We start from the raw sequence: 21359 nt of genomic DNA on the forward strand, positions 1-21359 counted from the left end.
AAATAAGCTTTCTGCCCACAAAGTTGCAAAATAGGGGAAACTGTGTACTGCAATAATTGGCTAGCGTCAAATTGATAAAGCAATAAAGAGGAAAGGGAAACCCGCTGCAACTGAGACAAGCCACCGAACAAAAAGATTAGGGTGAAACGCTTTTAAATCACCACAAGAAATGCAAATAGGATTTGACCGATCGCGACACGGGACACTTCATTTTCAATGCACGCAAACTGGTCCATCCGGATGAACGTTTAACTACAGCATAAATCGATAATGCTGGATTCTATCCCGTTTCTGGTACGCTAAGCAGCATCTCGTAACTAGCAAAAGTGGCCCGGAAGTTGTGTGCCTTCGGATGAACTGGAACTTTTTCTTTCCCTTCTTCTTTCTTGTTGCTATAGAATACAAAAGGACAGATAGCGACTATATGGGAGGAGTAAAAAAGGGCGGTTCATTTCCGGACGATACATATCCTCTCCAAGCCAGACTGACCAAAATGAGGGACCACACACTGAAGGGAAAAAAAAAAAGCAACAACACAGGCATACACACACTAAGTAAGGATCAGCGGGGGAGAAAATGTGTAGAAGAAAAGAGGATAAAGTTGGTGGAATATTCCGTGTTTTTGTATGATGTTTCTGTTGTGTTTGGTGGCGGCCTGAAATCGTACTTCCGACCAAAAGGAAAATAGACCAGAGTTTTTCTTATCGATCCACCATTTCAGTAGCAACGACCAGTGTGTACTGTGCACGAACGGGATCGGTCGATACAACGAAACCCGTTCAGAGCAGCAAAAAAGAAAAAAACGGACAACTTTATGTTGCGAAAATGCAAAAAACGGGACTCCATCGTCTGAATTACAAAACATTTTTATGGCAATTTAAATGTACGTTGTTTGGAAATCTAATCGTTTTGTTCTTTTACTTAAAAAGCTTTTTGATTGTAAAGTTGTACTTTTGGAAACGAAAATTTCGTTCTTAAGAATATCGTAAATTGTTATATCCACTGTAATTATTACACGAGCATTTCCAAGAGTTAGGCAGAAAACGTAATTTGTCTCCTTTCAGTCTTACTGAAGGTCTACGGATTCTTTATTTTGCGATGCCTTATCGTGGAGTGTCTTTTCATTGGTCGGAAAATGCCCCAGACAACACATTCAGAGCTAGAACAATCGATGACGACATGATTCCGTTTTATTAAAATTCTGTAAATCTAACAGGAAAAGCAAAATTTTATTCAGAATATGCGTACACATTTGGCTATAACAGGTCAAGTTTTATCGAATTCAATGTCAAATACTTAGTTCAATTTTTTAGTGAAAAAGTCAGATTTAAAATTAAGCCCGACAAAATTAAGCCCGACTTTTCTGCTGATTTTATTTTAATTTCCAACACCTAGATATAGCTACTGAAGTACATGTTTTTGATTCCAAATTTAAAGAGGATAAAAAAAATTAACTTCGTTTTTGCGTGGGACTTTTAGTTTTTGAATTATGATTTAAATAGCGGTTTTGCTATAGCCATTAGTATATTGCGTTTTATTCAAAAACTGCATAACTAATGGGGAAAATAATACGATATCCGGAATCAGTGTTGAATTTTGAGTATAAACCGTGATTTTTATCGAATTCCAACAAATATGGTTTTTTGCGGATTTTGACAAAAGTAGGAAGGGTATAGCCTTCCCACTTTTTCATTTTTCGATAAATTTTATATTTCCTTAAAAATGCATGATTTTTATTCAAAATTGAAAGACAAACACAAAAATCAAGTTAATTTTTACGTTAGGCTTATAGTTTTTTTAATAAATGGAAAACACGGATGATAGTCTAAATGCTAGCGCAAAAGCAGCGCATTGGTTCCATTTATTACTAAAACGGCTGGTTTATCAAGAAAACCATTAACTTAATCGATATCAGTGTTGAATTTTGATTATGCCCTGCGATTTTCGTTGAATTCCAAGAGATATCGTTTTTTGCAGATTTTGACAAAAGTGAGAAGGCTATACCCTTCCCACTTTTTCATTTTTGGCTAAATTCTAAATCTAATTAAAAATACATGATTTCCATTCAAAATTGAACGAGGATCACGAAAATCAAGATTATTTTTGCCTAGAACTTGTAGTTTTTTAAATTTAGTAGAAAACGGGAGATAAAAGTTGTTGCGCCTATAGCACTTTTCTTCCGTAAATTAAAAAAATTACTAAGCTGACAAGAAAAATAATAATATAATCAAAATCAGCGTTTAATTTGGTGTAAAATGTGTAATTTTTATGGAATTCCAAGACATGTCCGTTTTTGCAGATTTTGACAAAAGTGGGAAGGCTATACCCTTCCCACTTTTTCATTTTTGGCTAAAATTTAGATTTGATTTAAAATACATGGTTCTGATTCAAAATTAAACAAAAATCACAAAAATCAAGTTTATTTTTACATTGGGCTTATAGTTTTTCAAATAAATGGAAGAAAATGGATGATAGATGCTGGCGCGCCAGCAGGTCGTTGGTTCTATTTATTTAAAAAACGGCTGGTTTGAAACAGAATGCGGCTGGCTGAAAACAGATATATTTATTTCCTGAATTCAGCGTTTAATTTTAGGTTATAGTTGGTTTTGTTTAATCAAATTTAATGTCAAAATTACAAGACGGAATTTTTATATCGGACTTAAAATTAAGCCCGACAAATAAGCCCGACTTTTTCGCCCATTTAAAGAATTTTTTCTAACTAAATAAATACATGATTTAGATTCCAAATTAACGAGGATCATAAAAATTTACGTTTTTACGTGGGACTTCTAATTTTCTAGTTACAATTTAAAAGGCGATTGCGCTATAACCACCAATAGCCTAGACCTATTGCGTTTTATTTAGGGAACAGCATAATACATGGGAAAAATAATACGACAGCCGAAATCAGTGTTGAATTTTGAGTAAAAACTGTGATTTTTATCGAATTCCAAGAGTTGGCATTTTTTGTGGATTTTGACAAAAGTGAGAAGGGCCTTCCCACTTTTTAATTTTTCGATAAATTTTAAATTTCCTTAAAAACGCATGATTTTTATTCAAAATCTAAAGACAATCACAAAAATCAAGTTAATTTTTACGTTAGGCTTATAGTTTTTCAAATAAATTGAAAAACCGATGATAGTCTAAATGCAACAGCAGCGCGTTGGTTCCATGTATTTAAAAAACGGCTGGTTTAACGAGAAAATTATTAACTCAATCGAAATCAGTGTTTAATTTGGATTATGCCCTGTGATTTTCGTGGAATTCCAAGGGATGTCGTTTTTTGAAGGTTTTGGCAAAAGTGGGAAGGGTATAGCCTTCCCACTTTTTCATTTTTGGACAAATTTTAGATTTCTTTACAAACACGTGATTTTTGTTCAAAATTTAACGGCAATTACAAAAATTAAGTTTATTTTTACGTTGGGCTTATAGTTTTAAAATAAATTAAGAAAACGTTTGATAAATGATGGCGCGCCAGCAGGTCGTGGATCCATTTATTGCAAAATCGGCTGGTTTGACGAGAAAACAAATACTTTTCCTTAAACCAGGTTTTGTTTGATCAAATTTAATGTAAAATTACAAAACAAAATTTTAAACAAAACGAACGGCATTAAAATTAAGCCCGACAAAATAAGCCCGACTTTTTCGGCAATTTAATTTGTTAATTCTAATAGAGAAATAACTATTAAAATACATGATTTAGATTCCAAATTTTACGAGAATCACATAAATTTACTTCGTTTTTACGTGGGACTTCTAGTTTTTTTTAGTTATAATTTAAACAGCGGTTTTTCTATAGCCATTAGTATATTGCGTTTTATTCAAAAACTGCATAATTAATGGGGAAATTAATACGATATCCGGAATCAGTGTTGAATTTTGAGTATAAACCGTGATTTTGATCGAATTCCAACAGTTATGGTTTTTCGCGGATTTTGACAAAAGTAGGAAGGGTATAGCCTTCCCACTTTTTCATTATTCGATAAAATTTAGATCTGGGTAAAAATACATTATTCTGATTTACAATCAAGCGAAAATCATAAAAACCAAGTTTGTTTTTATCTTGGACTTGTAGTTTATGAAATAATTGTACAAAACGGATGAAAAAATCTGTTGCGCAATTGGCACTTTCGCTCCATTTTCTCAAAATCAGCTTGTTTGAGGAAAAAATAAATGACTTTTATAAAATAAGCGTTCAATTTTGATTATACTTTGTGGTTTTTAACGAATTCCAAGAGATGTCGTTTTTTGAAGATTTTGACAAAAGTGGGAAGGCTATACCCTTCCCACTTTTTCATTTTTGGACAAATTTTAGATCTGGGCAAAAATACATTATTCTGATTCACAATCAAGCGAAAATCATGAAAACCAAATTTGTTTTTATCTTGGACTTGTAGTTTATGAAATAAATGTAAAAAACAGATGAATAAATATGTTGCGCTATTGGCATTATTGTTCTGTTTATTTCAAGAACAGCTTGTTTGAGGATAAAATAAATTACGTTTATGAAATAAGCGTTCAATTTTGATTCTACTGTGCGATTTTTAACGAATTACAAGAGTTATGGTTTTTTGCGGATTCTGACAAAAGTGGGAAGGGTATAGCCTTCCCACTTCTTCATTTTTTGACAAATTTTAGATTTCCATAAAAACACATGAATTTTATTCAAAATTGAAAGAGGATCACAAAAATCAGGTTTATTTTTACGTTGGGTTTATAGTTTTTTAAATAAATGGAGAAAACGAATGATAAATGCTGACGCGCCAGCAAAGCGTTGTTTCCATTTATTTAAAAAAACTGCTGATTTGACGAGAAAACAAAAATTTTTCCTGAAAACAGTGTTTAATTTTAGGTTATAGCAGGTTATGTTTAATCAAATTTAATGTCAAAATTACAAGATCAAATTTCTATGAAATAGTCGGGGGGGGGGGGATAAGATCTACAGGGCGTCCTTGTGTGATGCTTCTTTATTTATATTTAAAAAATCCAATCAAATCGTCGTTTGAACAAGCAAAGGTGACCCACGAACATGGATTTATTAATGACAGCGTTGAACGACGATAGCGAAAAACGAATGACAAAGAGCGGCGCAAAAGATTCACGAAAAAAAAATGTAAAGGCAAACAGTAGACGTCTATGACTTAGAGCGATTATACAAGATCATTCTGGAATAAGCTCATTCCCTTTTTTTTTTTCCTGGATATCGACCGAAAAGTATATAGCCAAACAAGCCAAAAGAGAAAAAGAGGGGGGTTCTTTTGAATGCTTACCAAAAAGATATATGGCTCATCTAGCGGCACAATACGTCCCTCTTGAGATTCCCAGCAGAGAACTTAATGTTGCGAAAAAAGAAAGTACTTGGAGGAACAGCGTCTTCAGCCGCATGAGACCAGTTCTGAGCTAGAATATAGCTTTGCTGTAGGAGGCAAGACGTACGTGCAATAGTGTTATTCCTAGAATACGGGACAGTCGCACATCCAGTTGATATATATTTAGTGGTCCTCGAGAATTGATTGAAAAGAATACAAATGTACTTGAATGGGAGCATAATTTTTCTCTACCAGAACTATGGAGACTACAGTAATATGGAAAAATAGTACCTAATCACCAATTAATTTAGCAAGAACTTGGTTTCTTAGTTCTTCAATGGCATAGAAACGAAGATTATCACGACACAGCTGTCTGATGAGACCACTCGAGGCAGACCTTAACATGGACTCATTTAATAAGAAACAAGCACTTTGTTTCTCTGCATAATAGAATCTATTCACAAAAGAAAGTCTAAATACGGTTTGATCTCAAATTCATTTTTCAATATATTAAGAAGTAAGATAGTATGGCGTAACATAATCCCATGTTCCGTGAAAATTCCGAGAAATGCCTTCGAGCGGACTTGCTATATAGATGTGCCTAACACAAGAAAAAAGTGGAACAAAGCGCGACGGACGAAAGAACATACAATGAACGCACAATGAAAAGTCGGTCTAAATGCATGGCTTCCGGCACATCGTTTGCAGTTGTGCATCCCTGGGATTTGCATTGCCAAACAATTGCCAACCAACTACCAAATTGGCAAGTTTTGGCTGCACCGAAATTGCATAGGGAGTTGCCTTTCGGCTCCTCCTTAGCCTTTGGGTCCGAAAATTGGGAACTACAAGCTAGCACCACTCTGACTCTGACTGTCTTTTATTCCGGTCTTTGCATCCGTAAGTAGAATAACGGTTTACTCTGCGAAGGCGACTCACATTCACGATGAGACATCGAGCACAGAGCCCTTATGTCAACTGACACATACTAGAAACGTAAAATCCATTTTCTTGTGGAAAAGCATACAACAACAATAGAGTACAGACCAATCCTAGTAAAAATAAAATTCGTCTCAAACATTCATGTCTACTGCACCTCGTTAATTTTTTTAGATGAAATTTACAGCTCCGCTGTCCTATCCCGTATGGTGTAGTAGGCAGAATATCGCGCTGACGTATATTAAAGACGTCAAACTTGTTTGGACGTCCCAAAGAAAAATCTGGTTCTTACGTCTATAGCCGGGTCTCAACTATTGTAACCCTATTATTAAGTAAAATGTAAAAACAAAACAAAAACCTTTTGCGTTGTTTTGCAAACCGCGTTTTTTGTTTTACTCGTGAGAATATGAAGGATTAGAATTGACGTTAGAAACAAATGATCTTCATCATACACTCATTTTTGTGTGCATTATCATACACTGCGACCTGAAGAACAGGTAATAGTTTATGAATATGCGAAAGTTTGTTTACTTTCCAACTATGATTTTTTGTGCAAGCAATTTGATTCTATGAATAAAGCCTGTCAAAACGCGTTAAATAAATGACTACATGGTACAGACATGCATAACGGGCTTTTTTTTAAATGCAAATGCGGTGGCCTTTTCATTGTTTTGAGCTTATCAAAGTTTGTTGGTAACCCGAGTCGACTTGCCGCGGAAAAGGTATAACCGTCAACATGACTTTCGTCGCCTTTCTCAAGTGAAGACTAAATTGATTACTCGGTAGAAGCCCCAAAGTGCGACAAGAAGACGAAGTGCAACCCAATGCGCTTTACAACTTCTGTTTTATAAGCTTCACAAATTCAAATATATTCTTTTAGAGTCACCATCAATGTTCTTCAGTTTCTTCGCGCAACCACACAGTTACCGAATAGAATGTGAGGAACAAGAAATGCACAGGAAGCTGGTTCTGCCAGTAGGTCTATATATACACATGTAGCTTTGTTTCCCTGCGAAAATGTATAGCTGTCATGTTCACCCTCTTATCAATTCCTGCCCTTCCACCACCCATTATGTAATGGAGAACATAAAGCTCAGCGTCGCCGCTCGATCCCGTCCATCATCCTTCCAAACCTTAATTGAATTTCGGAGAGTACCCGAGCTGCGAGAATTCTTATTAGATGTCCAATGATTTTACTGTTGCCAGACGCACACGACAGGTTCTTTTTAATATTTTCTCGCAAACATCAGCCTTGGATGCAAGTGGTGTCTACGTTGTAAAATACATAAAATCTTCACACAAACGAAAATGCAGCCTCTCAAATCTCGTTCGGTAATTCAATTAACAATATGAAGACTTGCACTCATTTTTAATTTTTAGACTTGTGATGGAACCCGAGAGGATTAACTACTTGACGAGTCTATAGAAGAAATCTATTGCCGTAACTAAATCAGTTAGTTGGTGGAAGTAAATGATGCCATCTTGTAAGAAAGCGCGATCGGATTTGTCCGTGATTTATTTGCAACCTCGCTCTTCATACCGCAAGCAGAAAATTTCATTGCCCTATCTGAGCTGTGATTCAAAAAACAATTCATTGACAGAACATACATACGAATTCGGTGAACATTGTAAAGGCTTATTCGGAAAAAGCGCAAGCGGAGGACGCATTCGCTTCTTACACTGAAACAGCGATAGAACATTTTCGATAAAAACAAACACAAATAGATTTAACGGGAGGCCTAGTCTGCGATACCCGGCTTTCGTCTTCCATTTTTAAAAAGCTCAGTCCCAAAATCCATTTGATTTAAAAAACAAACAAACAAAAGATTAAACTTACACGTTAGACACTTGGCGCTTTGATGGTAGGTGAAAGATTTGGTGAAGAAACTCCGGCACGTTTAAATCTAGGGGATTTTCTCGTACGACGTGGTCGGTTTCGATTGCGATAGAATTGGTAAAAAAGAACGAGGGCTGCCATTGTCATCAAGGCGAGGGCTGCTTTGGTAGAGGAAGGCCAATCGCTATGCGAGCGATAGCCACTAGGCAGATCATCCGTTATCTGCTCAACATCTAAGGATGACAATGCTTGGAAAGGATTGTGAAGTAGTCTATCCTGGACCGGTAGCATGGGTAAAGAAGAATCGATGCTGACAGAAAGCAGTTTCTGAGACTGATAGAGGTTCGTGGGGGCTGATTTATTCAACGGGACAGGAGGCGAAAACACCAGTTGCGGGCATGTTGGAAGAGGCCGAGCCTTTAACGATCACATTTACAATCAATAAGTAAACTGTTTTGGTATAACATACCATAAAGAAAGAACGCAACTTACCTGTGGCTGCGCAGCGTCTAGTTGGCCCGATGATTCCAACACTTTCGAATATCTATGAAGCTGATTGCCTTCCATTCGTCTGGGAGGAAGTCCTCCATTTGACAATTCCGAATCGAAACCGTCTGGATTTTCCTGGAATGCCAACGGTACTTCACCGCCAGTAACTGCATAGTCCAAAACCGCATCCAACATCCAGAAGCAATCTATTACGCATTTTAAAAGGAATGTTGTTTACGAAACCTAGCAGTGTGATCCGGAAGAAAGTACCTTTCTGCATGTGGCTGTTGTCCGCGCAATTTGAATCTCCATAAACAACGATTCTTCCAGAAGACGCAAGAGTGGGCCGCAGAGTTATGTCGTCTTCTTGACTTATGGAATTGCGAATAAGTGCTTCATGTGAAGTCGCAAATTCATTGGAGCTCTGAGTTTGGTAAAATCCCATTAAGGCTACCAGTTCCCCGCCGCCGGTAGATTCGCCTTCTAAAACTTCTTGACCTAAGAATATAACAAATATTTAAAAACCATACTTCAACAACCGTATTAACAACACGGCAAACCTTGATCTTTCAGTGTACGCCACACTTTGACACCGTCGGCAGGGAATTTTGTAAGTGTCGTACCCGAAGCGAAGTACATGTTATGTCCCCCTAGCGTGAAATCTCCTTCCCAGATGCGGTCACCAAGAAGTATTCCCCAATAAGTCAAAAGATCGTTCAAGGCCGGGATGTTAGCTCCTCCCGTATCCGGCATCCACCACTGCCTCGTGTTTTCATCGTAAAATTTTACTTTTTTCATTACTGTGGTATTATACCAATCGGCCATGACAATCAGTGAAAGACCAAGCTCTTCGACATCTTTTCTTAGTTTTAATGTTTCTTCCGGAAAAAATTCTTCTTCGGGATCAACAATTAAAAGGGCGCCATAATTTCGGGCGTCAAAGCATGTAAACGGCCACCCAAGAACTTCAACGTAATAACCGCTGGATCTCAAGTGTTGGTACATGTCCTTAAACAAGAAAAATATTAACTTAAAACTGTTACCTCAACCGCAATGAAAATATACCTTGAAATTAGTGTGAATGTGGTCGCCGTTCCAATCGAGCGGGTCGTTTTTCATGCGCAGATTATCACGTGGAAAGTAGCCAGGCTGCAAATGAAATTGCTCTCTGATTATTTTGGCAACGCAATATCAGTATAAGCTCAACGTTAATCTATTGTTTGTTACCGGGTAACGAAGGTTGTGAAATTGATCCCATAGAATCCGCTTGGCTCTAGGAGGTGTTGCGACCACTCTAACTTTGATTGGTAAGTTAACAGTAGAGCGTCTAGGCTCATCTTCACCCTCACCAGGGGGTGATTCGACTGTGAAAGTTACGTGACCCTGGGCCAAGCCTTCCCACTGTGCAGCTTCCCCGGAAACAGCTAATCGAAACATATCGTGATTAAATAGGATAATGGAATAATAATAATTACAACTTTAAATCCTCCTCTTACTTATCGAAACGGCCAAATAGCCTGACCATGGCCACAGCAAATCCGAATAAGTCAATGCAAGATTAAGGTATTCACCATACTGAGGTGTGTAGGGATGCCATGTCGGTTTATCGATTATCCGGCCGGCTACGCCCATACCATTTAAAATTGTTACATTAACTATAATAGGCATTCCTCCATGATAGGCTGGTTGTGTACAATAGGGCCACATATACTGGCATTCCGTCAGATCAATATAACTAGAAAATATGCAATAAAGATTAAGTTTGTTAGCCTATGGCAGCCTTCTCAAACAACCGATACAACCTGGGACTGAGAGAGACATGCGGACGATAATTCGAAAGTAAATGATAAGCTCGAACTAGATCCAGTTTGCCATGCCCTTGTTCGAACATATTAACGCCAGGAAGGCGTCGTGCTGAAGCCATCAAAGATTGTTTCACACTTGCAGGATTTACTATACCTCCGGATTGAATCACTCCACTGGAACAGAAAACGACTTTTCAAAGAAGATATGTAGGTGGAAGGATAGATGTAGCAAAATACCTAGCTAGAAGGGTGATGGCCCCAGCAACAACTGGAGAAGCGACACTTGTTCCAGATAAAGAGCGGCATCCTCCCTGAATAGAAGATCCGCGGACAGCAGAACTTTGAACGAAAGCAACTTAGTAAACAAGCATGAATATGGAATTATTTCAATCTAACCCATAAGTTACGATGTCCGGTTTTACTCTTCCATATCTTGACGTAAAAAATTATTCGTTACTTATTTTTTTAAAGCGTGTAATGTATATAATACGTACCCTCCGGGTAGTTCCCAAGTAGTCATGCCTCTAGATGAAAAACGGGCTATCTGATCCTCAAAGTTGATGCCACCGACCCCTATCACATCCATTTGATCAGCTGGGTTATTTAGTGTTCTGAAAAGATGAAAAGTAAGACATAAAATTGTTAATTTAAAATCGTGTTATTTTTTTTTTCACGCGTACCCGTAGAGCGGCCCATCATTGCCAATCGCCGATACCATAATGACATTATTTGCAGTTAATTCCCAAACTTTATCTATAAATGGTTGATCCATAAAATCCGGACCACCGATGCTTAGATTCAGAACATCAATTTTCTTCAAGATCGCATAGTTGAAGGCATCCAAAAACCAAGAAGTATAGGAAACCTAAAATAATTGAGTAGTACATTTGTTTGAATTACAGAGGGAAATTCTGCAGCTTTACTTGATTGTTTGTAAAAACGCGAAAGATATGCAACTCTGAATCCGGTGCAAAACCCAGGCACTGCTTACTTGACGCAATGAGTCCAGCAACGAACGTTCCATGACCTAAGCCATCTTCGAATGTTTTCTCATTAGTCCAGTTGCTACGCTCGCGAATTTTTCGGAAATGCGGGTGACTCTTAGCTAGTCCGGTATCAAAGACGGCTACTTTCACACCAGCCCCTTTAAAAGTAAAGCACAAGAAACTAGTTCTAATCTTGGCAAAGGTTCTGCTATGCAACAATTCATACCAGTAAAACCCATGTTCCAAAGCGCATCAGCCTGCAATACTGAAGTAATTTGCCTTGGAATAGCTCTTAAGAGACGGCGACTTGAATATCGACCCGTAGAATGCCAGAAGGTGTTGCCCTATTCCCCCAAAAAAGGGAAATAGTAAGAAATATTAGGTTTCAATGAAAAAGATAATTTACACACCAAAGATAAACTGGAACGGCCAGTAAATCGGCGAAACTCTTTGGATTCGTCAGAGTAAGATTCATTTGTATACTTCAGTGTCCTGAACACTTGGCGTTGTGGAGTCACTCGTTTAATCAGAGGATGATTTCTCAGAGCAGACAAACCATCATTTTCAATCTGTTCTGGAATCCTTATTAAATCAAAATCACTTGGATAGTCAGCAGCTAAGTTGTTCCGATCAACAATTTTCCAGCCTGAACTAAAACGTTTGAGGGCAGCTGCAATGAAGCTTGCCCTGGCTGCTGACGTGTGGTAGCCATTGTATGCAACAATATATTCTAAATTCAAAGAGTCATCAGATGGTTAATTACTGATTCCAAAATATAACATACCATTGTTGATGACTTTGGACGAGAATTCAAACTGTAGTTCTTGTGTAGGAGAGTTTTGTTCTATTTCTCCACAGTCTTTTTGGTCGAAGGGTAACGTTTCATTAACATATTTAGTATGCACAGTAATGACGGCGATACATATAGTGAGCACGCTCATGTAGAGATTTCTTGGTTGTCGCTGCCTCGAATCCTTCCATTGATAACCGTTTCTGCATCTCAGCAACCGAAAACCAAATCCCATTTTTCCTAAACACGTCAGAATTCACCCTAAGTCAGATTTTTTCTAGGTGAACTCCATGTTTCGCATGGTTAACATTTCTTGAAAGATATAACTGTCAAAATACTCTGAACGTGCAATACAAGTGTTCCGAATCAGTTGTTTAGACTAAGAAAGCAGACGACACACATGTCCAACTTTCTCACGCGCTCACTTTCAAAATCGAAACCACTTCTCTGTCTATACCATAAACAGATACCTGGAGATACCAACTTACCAAATACCAAGTTACCAACCATGAAAAATGCGCAGTTCAACATCTTTGTGAAACATGAAGACTTTACTTTAGTTAAAGAAGAATGGTATAAGCTGGGGATTAACGGTACCTCGATGGCTGTAGTTATCGACGTAGAAAATAAAGATCCTTCATGTTTTCCCCTGAATGCAATCTTAGAACCTGTAGAAGCGTTGCCGAACATAACAGCTTAATAACTTCTACAAATATTTCCTGTTGCGATACCAGCTATAAGCCACCGCTTCTCGACTGTTTGTACCTGCTGAAAGTTCTGCTAGTGAACGAGACTGTACATCAACATCTAGGTTAAAAATTCTATTAATACCACCTTTCTTTCTAAACTAGCATTTAGGTCTTGTTCGAACTTTGCAGACTGAATTAGTTTCGAAATAGAAAGAGTGAATTTCGAAATAACCCTTGTATTGCCTATTCGTTGCTGTTGAATTTTGCTACAGGTACATACGGACAAGGTTATAGAATAGCAAGCAAATAGAAAGTTGATACTCAATACCATTATTGCCATCTTTTACAAAAGCAGAAACTGGGCATGAAGCACTATTCACGTAACGCAAATTTGTTTAAGGTAAGCACATAGTAGATGATTGTCAGTTTAGGTCTTAAAATTATACACACAATTTTACTTATTATTCTCAAATCTGAAACGAAAAATTAGCGGCATGCGATCGTAAGAATGAGGAAATTGGAGGTTATGTCTGTGTACTCTATAAGGAGACTATTGGCATGCTATTAAGAAGAAAAGCCCGAAGAAAAGTATTCCTCAAAAGAACAGACATATGTCTGTTCTTTCATGTCATGTCATGATATATAATATCACGATAAAGGGGAATCCGGAATAATGTGAAGATGCAACATGATGCGAATTCATGCTGGACATTGTATGGGAACAGAGGGATGTGCACTTAAGAAAGTGTCCGATCACTAATCAAAATTGTTGTTCAGAATAAATCGCTTGGAATCGCAATAAAAAGTGTAGCTTCCAAAACTGTTCTGTTAGAAAGCCTTCGTTTGAAATAGCAAATGTGCTGGAATTAAAAGATATTGAAAAACAGCTCTTGCGTAATTTTTTTTTTTCAACGAGTGATTAAATACAAAGTGGAAGGAACTTTAAAAGTCTATTGAAATCAAATTAAGTTGGGCGCTCATAGCCTAGTGGTTATGGCGTCTGTTGATCATCAATGACCCTAGATGAGGCTTAGAGGGATTGAAGTAATGTACATGGAAACATGGGACATGGAACCTGAACTTGGGGCGCGAGTCTACGGTCGATGATCAACTTTTGCCGAATGAACAACATGCGAAAAATTAAATCAAACAACACAAACAGCAAAATGTAAAATTAGTAATTAGACGTAATTATGTTATTAATAATTAACAATAGCTTCCGGTGAGTTGCAACATGATATCCGTCCAGGCGATCACCAATGTCAAAGGTTCGAATCGTGATCCGCCAAAAACTTTTTTCAGCTTCAATTTTCGATTTGACTAGATTTTTAGGTTCGCTCAATGTTTGCGATTCAGAGAATGTGCTTTTTAGATTTTTTTGTCACTTAAAAACTAATTTAAACGAGAGTTAAAAGATACAAGATACGTGCTCGTCCTTTCACGGGTGCAGCACATACTGCCGTTGTCTGCTCTGTCAGTTACATAATTAAATCAAAACATTTTCCCGGAATTTTAAAAAGTCTTGTGGTCCCTTTAATACTTTTCGTAGCGTTATTATATATCTTGTCCGAATATTTGAGTATTTCCTTAAAATATAAATTTTCAGGTTGAAACTAGGAAAAAGCCATTAGCGGTGGAAATACAAACTGAAAAATATTTCGCTACGCCATGCTACTCAATTAAATCATATGTCATCATGTCATATATATGACATTCGAAACAAAATCTGGTTTTTCACCCATTACGAGCCCAAGGGAAAATTCAACTGGAACAAGGTTCGTATAAGCGAGTCAGGAAATGTCACAGACAATGAAGGCAAGTCTAATAAGCAATAAGGTTGTATTAGCAATAGGTATTCAATACGGAATGAAAAAGAAAGTGAAAGGGAATTCTAATATCTAAGACCAAAACATTAAAGACAAAGCGCCGGGAGGAAATGTAAAGAAACCTTTACCCTTGTGGCTTGTCATCATGATAGTACACTTGTACATTCTACTGTGGTGTCTTCATTTCTTGGAAATCGAGAGATGGCAGCTGCGTTTACAACTACGAGTCTGAATAGAAAGTGTAGCCGAATAAACATCCATAACAAACATCGTTTCGAAATCTGGTGTGAACCGCATAGGCCATGCTTTCGGCTGACCCATTACCCATGCAACCCAAGACCCCGTATTCACGACCAGAACGAATTTCATCTAAGGCTTTGATTTCGCCATAACCTAAATTTTTCAAATTTTTTATGTCCAAGCCAGGGTGTATATAGTCGATGTTATGTAACATAAGTTTGATTTCCTATTGAAATTATGACGATTTCAGTAGATTATCAACCTAAAACCGCGAAACAACCAAGGTGGCACAGTCTACAGTTTCCTTTTGATTTAAATGCAAACAGCTTTTCTTCTATTTACTTATTTTCTTGACAATGAGGTTACAATATAATAGGCTATACCTGTTGGGAATCGAGAAAAAAACTGGTATTAATCTACATATTTTTTTAACGTTTCTTACGTATTAAAAAGAAATCGGGTTACAGTGTCGATGAACCGCTGTGTCATCTATCAAACACAACAAAAAAACATCACTATTGGTGGACTGCCTTTTCTCTATGAAGACACCAAAACCAGTTTGAACCACTCTTTAGGTTATCCGCTTATCATAAGACCAAAAAAAGTTGAATGTGAAGAATCACCCAATGGGTCACTGACTCTAATCCTAACTGGAAAGTTAGGTCGCATTGACTCCTAAGGCTCCGCACAGGTAGGCGGAGTCCGATAACTATCGGATATACAGTATTGTGTACGTTATACGTGTCTGCGAGACCTGTGAGTAAAAGATCTCCCACAGTGCACAGTAGAATTCGTGAAAGTGTGTTTCAATATACCACAATAGCCACATAAATTTCGCAACTTCTTGCATAATAGTTTCATGAAAATGAAAACAAACAATCCCAACACTACAACACGATTAAGAAATTTTGCATTTAAAGGACAGTGACAAAACATAATACCTTTTTCGAAGCTCACTTTGATAACGAATAATGTCTTCAATTGCTTAAGTTTTATGTTCTCTTGCTTTTGTTCTTTATCGACAAGAAATCTACATCTTCGACTGATGTATGTTCTCAGTCATTTCGTCGACCAAATTTCTGGGTTGCTTATGACCATGGGGATCGATGACATTACAAACTATCCGGAAGAGATTTGGGCTTGTGAAGCAAATCCTATTTTTTAATATTTCCGTATGTTTTGTGCTTAATTGTCTATCTTCGATGTTTGGGGTGTTGGTATCTTTGGGTACCGGGTACAGCGAGTCACCTGCATAAGGGTTAGAAATACAAACATGTAGCCATACAGTAAAAGGGAAAGTAAATCCTAACATAAAAAAAAAATGCTTCATCAAATACAATGATGGAAAGTTCTTAGCAAGCCTAGCCTTCACGTGGTAACTTTCCCTTTCGACTACTCCACTAAAATGAGGTCAAGTGCACTGTTAAACAACATGCCTGTGGCTTCCAAAGAAGTTTCGAAGGGATAGCCTACTGTACAATACTGCAACACGTAATTACACAGTAGGTTCTTCGGCTAGAAACTTTCGCCTGAACAAGAAAAAAACCCTATATCTAGAATATTTGTTTTTGTTGACGGATTTTCATACCTGTACGTACAGAATTTCTCCATACAGTAATATTCCCATGACACGTAAGAAGTAGTTCTGAGAACTTACCCGGAAGTATGGTCGTATATCCTTCCTCGGACTGAGAGCGGATGGGAAGCCAACGCTCTATCCCTTTTTGTTGTCTACTCTTACAAAATATTTTCAGGTCTTCAACAGTATCGATCTGTGCGAATCGACACAGTTCATACAGCTGAGGAGGCGCCAACCAAATATGACCTTGCACGTGTTTTAAAATGGCATTGTACGGATCGGTCCACTATAAAATAAAAAAAAATGTATTTCTCTTTTTCTTTCAACTACACCAATCCTTTACCAGAACTTGCGTGATCTCCTTTCCATCAATTCGGACATCCGGGATGTTGTCTATGACACAGACATAAAACATGGTATCATATCGCTTAGGACCCATATTGGTAGGAGTAAGCCAGTTAGACCATTCATATAATGACCAGAGGTCAGGGAGCAAAAAATATTTTTTGCACAAGATGAGAAACTCTTCAGGATTATGATGAATGCGTTTTTGCCATTCTATCAAATCATCAGCTTTAAGGATGCTATTGGACTGTCCATGAATTTGGGCCGGTTTGCAAAATAGGACCCCAGTTTCCTCAAATGTTTCTCTAATGGCACTGATACGGTAACCAACTTCAGGGATGCAGTCTGAATTTGGAATATCAGCATACAGAGGAACTTTATCTTGCTGGGATACAACAAACTGTGACGCTAACTTTTCTCGATTGAAGCCATGTTCATCAAAATGCTCCAGCCAAGATGGAGAAAAATCTGCAACTTCTGTGGCTCCTCCAGGAAAGACAAAAGCATTAGCAAAGAATTTACTTTGGGAACTACGTTTCAGCAACATGCAGCTATAGTCAGGAAGCAGTTTTTGCACATCATTGTTTTTGTTATTGATAACAGCCTGGCTGAGGCGATTTCTAGCTAATACAATCTGATGAAGAAAAAAAATTACATTTTATTTGCCTTTTTCTTTACGCTACAGATATACCAATGTTGATGCATTCTTCCATGACACTGGCCCCATGACTGTAAGGAAATGTAAAACAAATTAAATGGTTGTTGTACTTTGCATTTCCACCTTTCCTATCTAAGTAAAATCCTTCAAACTGAATATTTATGTTAAGTTATTTTGGTCTGCCATCAAACGAGAAAACAATTTACGCATGACCTTGGAAACAAGTAATATTGATGTTCATGATACATCTTGCGTTTATGGACTTCTCCCATCAATACATGGACGCCTCTGTTGGCCGATGAAGCAACCGTCGCAAGTTAAGTGCAGGCACTGGCGCAGTAATCTAGTTCTAAAGTTTTCAACAGCAAACAGTTTTCACGATTAATTTAGGAAATATTTGAAAAGAAATGCCTGATGTTTAGTGATTAACGAGAGGATGTGCTGCACAATCAAAATTTTTTATATGTAACACTTTATTCAATCATTTTAAAATATGAATTCGGAAAAGATTAATGATGGCTCAACATCACCGACTGGCGCTGCGGATCGGAAACTGTAATGAATTGATTTGTTTGATTACGTCGACCAATCCCGTTATGCCTGAGCATCGTTACAATCTACCAATCCGGTTGTGACGAATAAACTGGATTGCAATAATGTTCTGACGTGCGATAATCTGGTATTTACTAACAACTGCTTGCCACGTATTGCATGACGATCACCCTTACGTTTTTGCAGGAAAAATGGCCAACAGGGAAAGGCTTTTAAATATTTGCCCAAGATGTTGCACAGTCATCATGATAGGACTGTTTTCTCTTTTCTACTCAGGAGACGTACTCTAATCGTAAAATACCAAAGTTGCAATAAATTAAATTATTGTCAAAACTTATGCTATCTACATTTTGGATCGCCATTCGAAACAATAAAAAATTAAAGTGTGAACTACCCGACATTCAGAGCGTCATCGTCGAAGAGAATGTTTTATTTCTTTGCTAAGTTTCTTCAATAAATTATAATTTATGAAAGTACAGGTCTTAACGTTGTCAAGTCTTAGGTCCTCGTAGGGAACTCCAAGCTCGAAATAAGCCAGGCGAATTTGTTGTTCCTCGATTGTTTACGTATTTGCGTCGCCTAAAACCAAAAGAGTTTTTAGAGGCGGAGATAGCCATTTTCCCAAATATCTTTCGTAGCATGCACACCCAAAAGCAGGAGCCTCAAGGTTTACTTAGCAGTTGCATATATTGTGTCAGGGCCTTACGGGCAGATGACTTTCGTTTTTGTGTTTTGCTCGAGCTTCGTTTTTGATCCGCTCTCACATAACTCTATCTCCCAGACTCGCCTGGGGATTTGTTTTTTGTTTGCTCGCTCACCCAGCGGCCGCAAAAAGCTGTCGAAGCAGCACTGTGGTCTGCTGCTAAGCAGTTGCGTCATTTCGTTTCAGCTGTGCGCGGCGACAAGAAGTGTTTTGTTGTGCTCGCTCAGTAAGCTCGTAAATACTGAATTTATCTCGAACTATTAGTGTTTGAGGCTTGGCTGTAATCTAAATTCCTTGAGCTTCATTAGTTGGTACGTTGTGCGCATTTCATTTGCAAATTGTAGGCGTAGAGATTAGGAGTTCAAGTGGGCTTATTTTTATAAGCTATCTGGTTTTCTAATTTCTAGATTCACACATAGGATCTGGTTTCATGCTGAAACCAGTTCCATTTTGTAGTGCACATACTAGGAAGAAGATTTGGCCCCATTGTGTCCAATAAGACAGTTTCTAATCTAGTATTTTAATTGGGTTGCAATATAACATTTCAGATTCAACAGTGTTCAAAATTCAGCATTATGCCACCAGTTACCCTGGTAATAAAAACTCCCAGCCTGAAGCTATCAGATGTACTGTATAGCTGTGAATCAACGAGTAGTGTCAATCAACTCAAGATTTTCCTTCAGAACCAATATCCATCAAAACCAGTAAGACATCCTGTCATATTAGGCTTTTCAGCTACTCATAAACACTGTCTTTTCTAGAATCCTGAAGAACAACGACTAATTTATCAGGGTAAACTTCTGAGGGATAATGAAATCTTTCAGGATTTTCTAAGAGATCTTGACCATGAACAGAGACATACACTACACTTGGTGTACACCCTAAAAAGAACTCCATCAGCTGAAAACCGTCAACAAGTTGACATACCAAATGTAAGTACATGTTATTTGTCTTCTAGATTACTGATAGGATTGTCTGGAAAATCTTGCATTTACTCTCCCTCCACAAATTACTATATTTATGTCAACATAGAATTCTTATGGTTTGCTGGGGCATTCTTATCATATAAAGGTCAGGGGGAGGATCATTTAAAAGTGAAATGGAAAACATAGAATTTTAAAAATATATATATTGTTTTGCATGGGCACTTTATAACACATAAAAATAGAATCAACAGTGATGGTGTAAAAGAAATCAAGAATTTCCATTTTCTGCATAACATAATTCACCTCTCTTCCATTGTCTTATTTAGTGTGAATGTTGGCTATTACATTCACTTATTTTAAATTTTAAGGTTGACAATTCTAATATTGCGGACGATGGATTACGACTTCGCCACACGGCTAATACTCCGCCCCCCATGATGACCCCCGGGATGCAACAACCTCAACCAGAGTGGGATTTAACCAACGGACAGTTCACTGTGTGGGGCAACCAAGCACCTGGTGCTGATCCAGTCACACAACAATTTCTGTGGTGGCAACAAACTTATGCCCAACAATATTGGGCACAATATTTGCACCATGTCAGCAACAGTCATCAGTATTTGACTCCCAATCCTCCTCCCGTTTCTCCGCCTGTTGTTTCTCCTCATCCACCTCCACCTCCTGCAGCCCCTGTCGAAATCAATCGACCTCAACAAGAGCCACAGAGACGCCCGCCACTACCCCAAGTTGGTGGAGTCGCACAAGATGACGACGAAGACGGTGCTCGACAGGCCCGTGATTGGCTTGATTGGGTTTATATAACGTCAAGATTGGCCATCCTTCTTGGAGTTATGTACTACTATTCATCATTGCCTCGCTTTATGTTGGTTACCCTAATCGTCGCTGGCATTTACTTCTACCAGAAAGCTCTTCATCAAAGACGAAATGCTATTAGTCGCAACAGGGAAATCATCGACAACGCAGCCGCACCTAACAGAGAAGTCATTCATAACCCTGAACATGTGGCTGGAATTGACGTTGCCGATGCGGCTCCAAATAATCCTGTGGATGTTCAAGGAGAAGCACGTCTAGCCACCACGGTGACTGAAAGAGTTCAGCCACCACCTGCTACTGTGAGTGGTTTCAACGTGGCAGTAAACCTGTTGATCGGATTTTTCACGTCACTTATACCCGAAGTTCCTGCTCCAGAAGCTCTTAATTGAAGTAAAATCAATAGTTGCGAGCCCATTGTAAAAAGGGTTCCTTAGACATGTAAAGTACTACACCGCAATTTTTGTTATCAAGAATTTATAAGTAACTTTTAAGTCTGAGGTTTTGTTATTGGCATTAGAAACGAAGGCATAGTATCCGCTTGTGTGAGATGTGAATCTAAGGAGTATGGCGCTAAAGTATTCCCGCACATTTCAAGACCCTTCACGTGGTCTTCGCTGTGCTCGTGGACACTACCAGTAGATTACCGACTACATTGTTTTTTTTCCTTTTTTTTTTTTTTTGTAAGCATCTAATCCCGTTTCCCTCATTTGATGTGTTTTGTTTGGGTGTGTCTTTCCGGCTAAATGGCCACACATTAGCAATTTTCAACGCTTTAATTCCTTCTTTGAGTTACTGATGTACATATTTTGTTTAGGACCATGTACGTGAATAAACATTTAAAGTCTGATTCATCTT

The 21359-nt window shown here is 38.0% G+C and overlaps 3 protein-coding genes and 1 long non-coding RNA gene across 7 annotated transcripts; 2 read left to right on the forward strand and 2 right to left on the reverse strand.

The window, feature by feature from the left end:
• Nucleotides 1-7743: 7743 nt before the first annotated feature.
• Nucleotides 7744-12544, reverse strand: LOC116917810 (membrane-bound transcription factor site-1 protease). Its single transcript, XM_032923405.2, has 16 exons — nt 12147-12544; nt 11773-12092; nt 11589-11706; nt 11300-11520; nt 11057-11241; nt 10871-10987; nt 10773-10808; nt 10614-10715; nt 10374-10550; nt 10068-10306; nt 9799-9995; nt 9637-9720; nt 9132-9579; nt 8842-9069; nt 8575-8777; nt 7744-8499 (listed from the first exon to the last, which is right to left on the reverse strand). Exons 1-16 carry the CDS (start codon nt 12385-12387, stop codon nt 8086-8088), a joined length of 3330 nt encoding a protein of 1109 aa, XP_032779296.2. The 5' UTR covers nt 12388-12544; the 3' UTR covers nt 7744-8085.
• Nucleotides 12545-15735: 3191 nt separating this feature from the next.
• Nucleotides 15736-17748, reverse strand: LOC116917485 (nucleoside diphosphate-linked moiety X motif 19). 3 transcript variants are annotated; one of them, XR_006643448.1, is made up of 5 exons: nt 17523-17748; nt 16830-17465; nt 16565-16772; nt 16344-16436; nt 16072-16155 (listed from the first exon to the last, which is right to left on the reverse strand). XR_006643448.1 is itself a non-coding variant. In XM_032922949.2 (4 exons), exons 1-4 carry the CDS (start codon nt 17556-17558, stop codon nt 15938-15940), a joined length of 1098 nt encoding a protein of 365 aa, XP_032778840.1. In that variant the 5' UTR covers nt 17559-17748; the 3' UTR covers nt 15736-15937. The 3 variants fall into 3 exon arrangements, 1 of the variants encoding a protein (XP_032778840.1); XR_006643447.1 differs by having other exon boundaries at nt 16496-16772; XM_032922949.2 differs by lacking the exon at nt 16344-16436 and having other exon boundaries at nt 15736-16155.
• On the forward strand, nt 17749-18376 carry LOC116917486. The gene is made up of 2 exons (XR_004391157.2): nt 17749-18168; nt 18228-18376. It is a non-coding gene; the product is annotated as an uncharacterized LOC116917486 (long non-coding RNA).
• A 494-nt stretch (nt 18377-18870) lies between these two features.
• On the forward strand, nt 18871-21351 carry LOC116917483 (homocysteine-responsive endoplasmic reticulum-resident ubiquitin-like domain member 2 protein). 2 transcript variants are annotated; one of them, XM_045169537.1, is made up of 4 exons: nt 18871-18970; nt 19293-19448; nt 19506-19676; nt 20039-21351. In XM_045169537.1, the coding sequence occupies exons 2-4, from the start codon at nt 19320-19322 to the stop codon at nt 20891-20893; spliced, it is 1155 nt and encodes a 384-aa protein (XP_045025472.1). In that variant the 5' UTR covers nt 18871-18970; nt 19293-19319; the 3' UTR covers nt 20894-21351. The 2 variants fall into 2 exon arrangements, with proteins under 2 accessions (XP_045025472.1, XP_032778838.2); XM_032922947.2 differs by having other exon boundaries at nt 18895-19055.
• The last annotated feature ends 8 nt before the right edge of the window (nt 21352-21359 follow it).

This window comes from Daphnia magna, linkage group LG2, assembly GCF_020631705.1.
Source record: "Daphnia magna isolate NIES linkage group LG2, ASM2063170v1.1, whole genome shotgun sequence".
Classification (NCBI taxonomy): domain Eukaryota; kingdom Metazoa; phylum Arthropoda; class Branchiopoda; order Diplostraca; family Daphniidae; genus Daphnia; species Daphnia magna.

Bases quoted from the DNA above. Each gene is read 5' to 3' on its own strand.
- LOC116917810 (XM_032923405.2), bottom strand. From the start codon at position 12,387: ATGGGATTTGGTTTTCGGTTGCTGAGATGCAGAAACGGTTATCAATGG. The intron at 11,521-11,588 runs GTATGAATTGTT...TTACTTTTAAAG, and splicing joins TTGGAACATGGGTTTTACTG to GGGCTGGTGTGAAAGTAGCC. The intron at 10,551-10,613 runs GTATTTTGCTAC...TTTCTGTTCCAG, and splicing joins GCCATCACCCTTCTAGCTAG to TGGAGTGATTCAATCCGGAG.
- LOC116917485 (XM_032922949.2), bottom strand. From the start codon at position 17,558: ATGGGGCCAGTGTCATGGAAGAATGCATCAACATTG. The intron at 17,466-17,522 runs GTATATCTGTAG...TTTCTTCATCAG, and splicing joins GGAAGAATGCATCAACATTG to ATTGTATTAGCTAGAAATCG. The intron at 16,773-16,829 runs GTAAAGGATTGG...TTTATTTTATAG, and splicing joins AGGAGATCACGCAAGTTCTG to TGGACCGATCCGTACAATGC.
- LOC116917483 (XM_045169537.1), top strand. From the start codon at position 19,320: ATGCCACCAGTTACCCTGGTAATAAAAACTCCCAGCCTGAAGCTATCA. The intron at 19,449-19,505 runs GTAAGACATCCT...TGTCTTTTCTAG, and splicing joins ACCAATATCCATCAAAACCA to AATCCTGAAGAACAACGACT. The intron at 19,677-20,038 runs GTAAGTACATGT...TTAAATTTTAAG, and splicing joins AACAAGTTGACATACCAAAT to GTTGACAATTCTAATATTGC.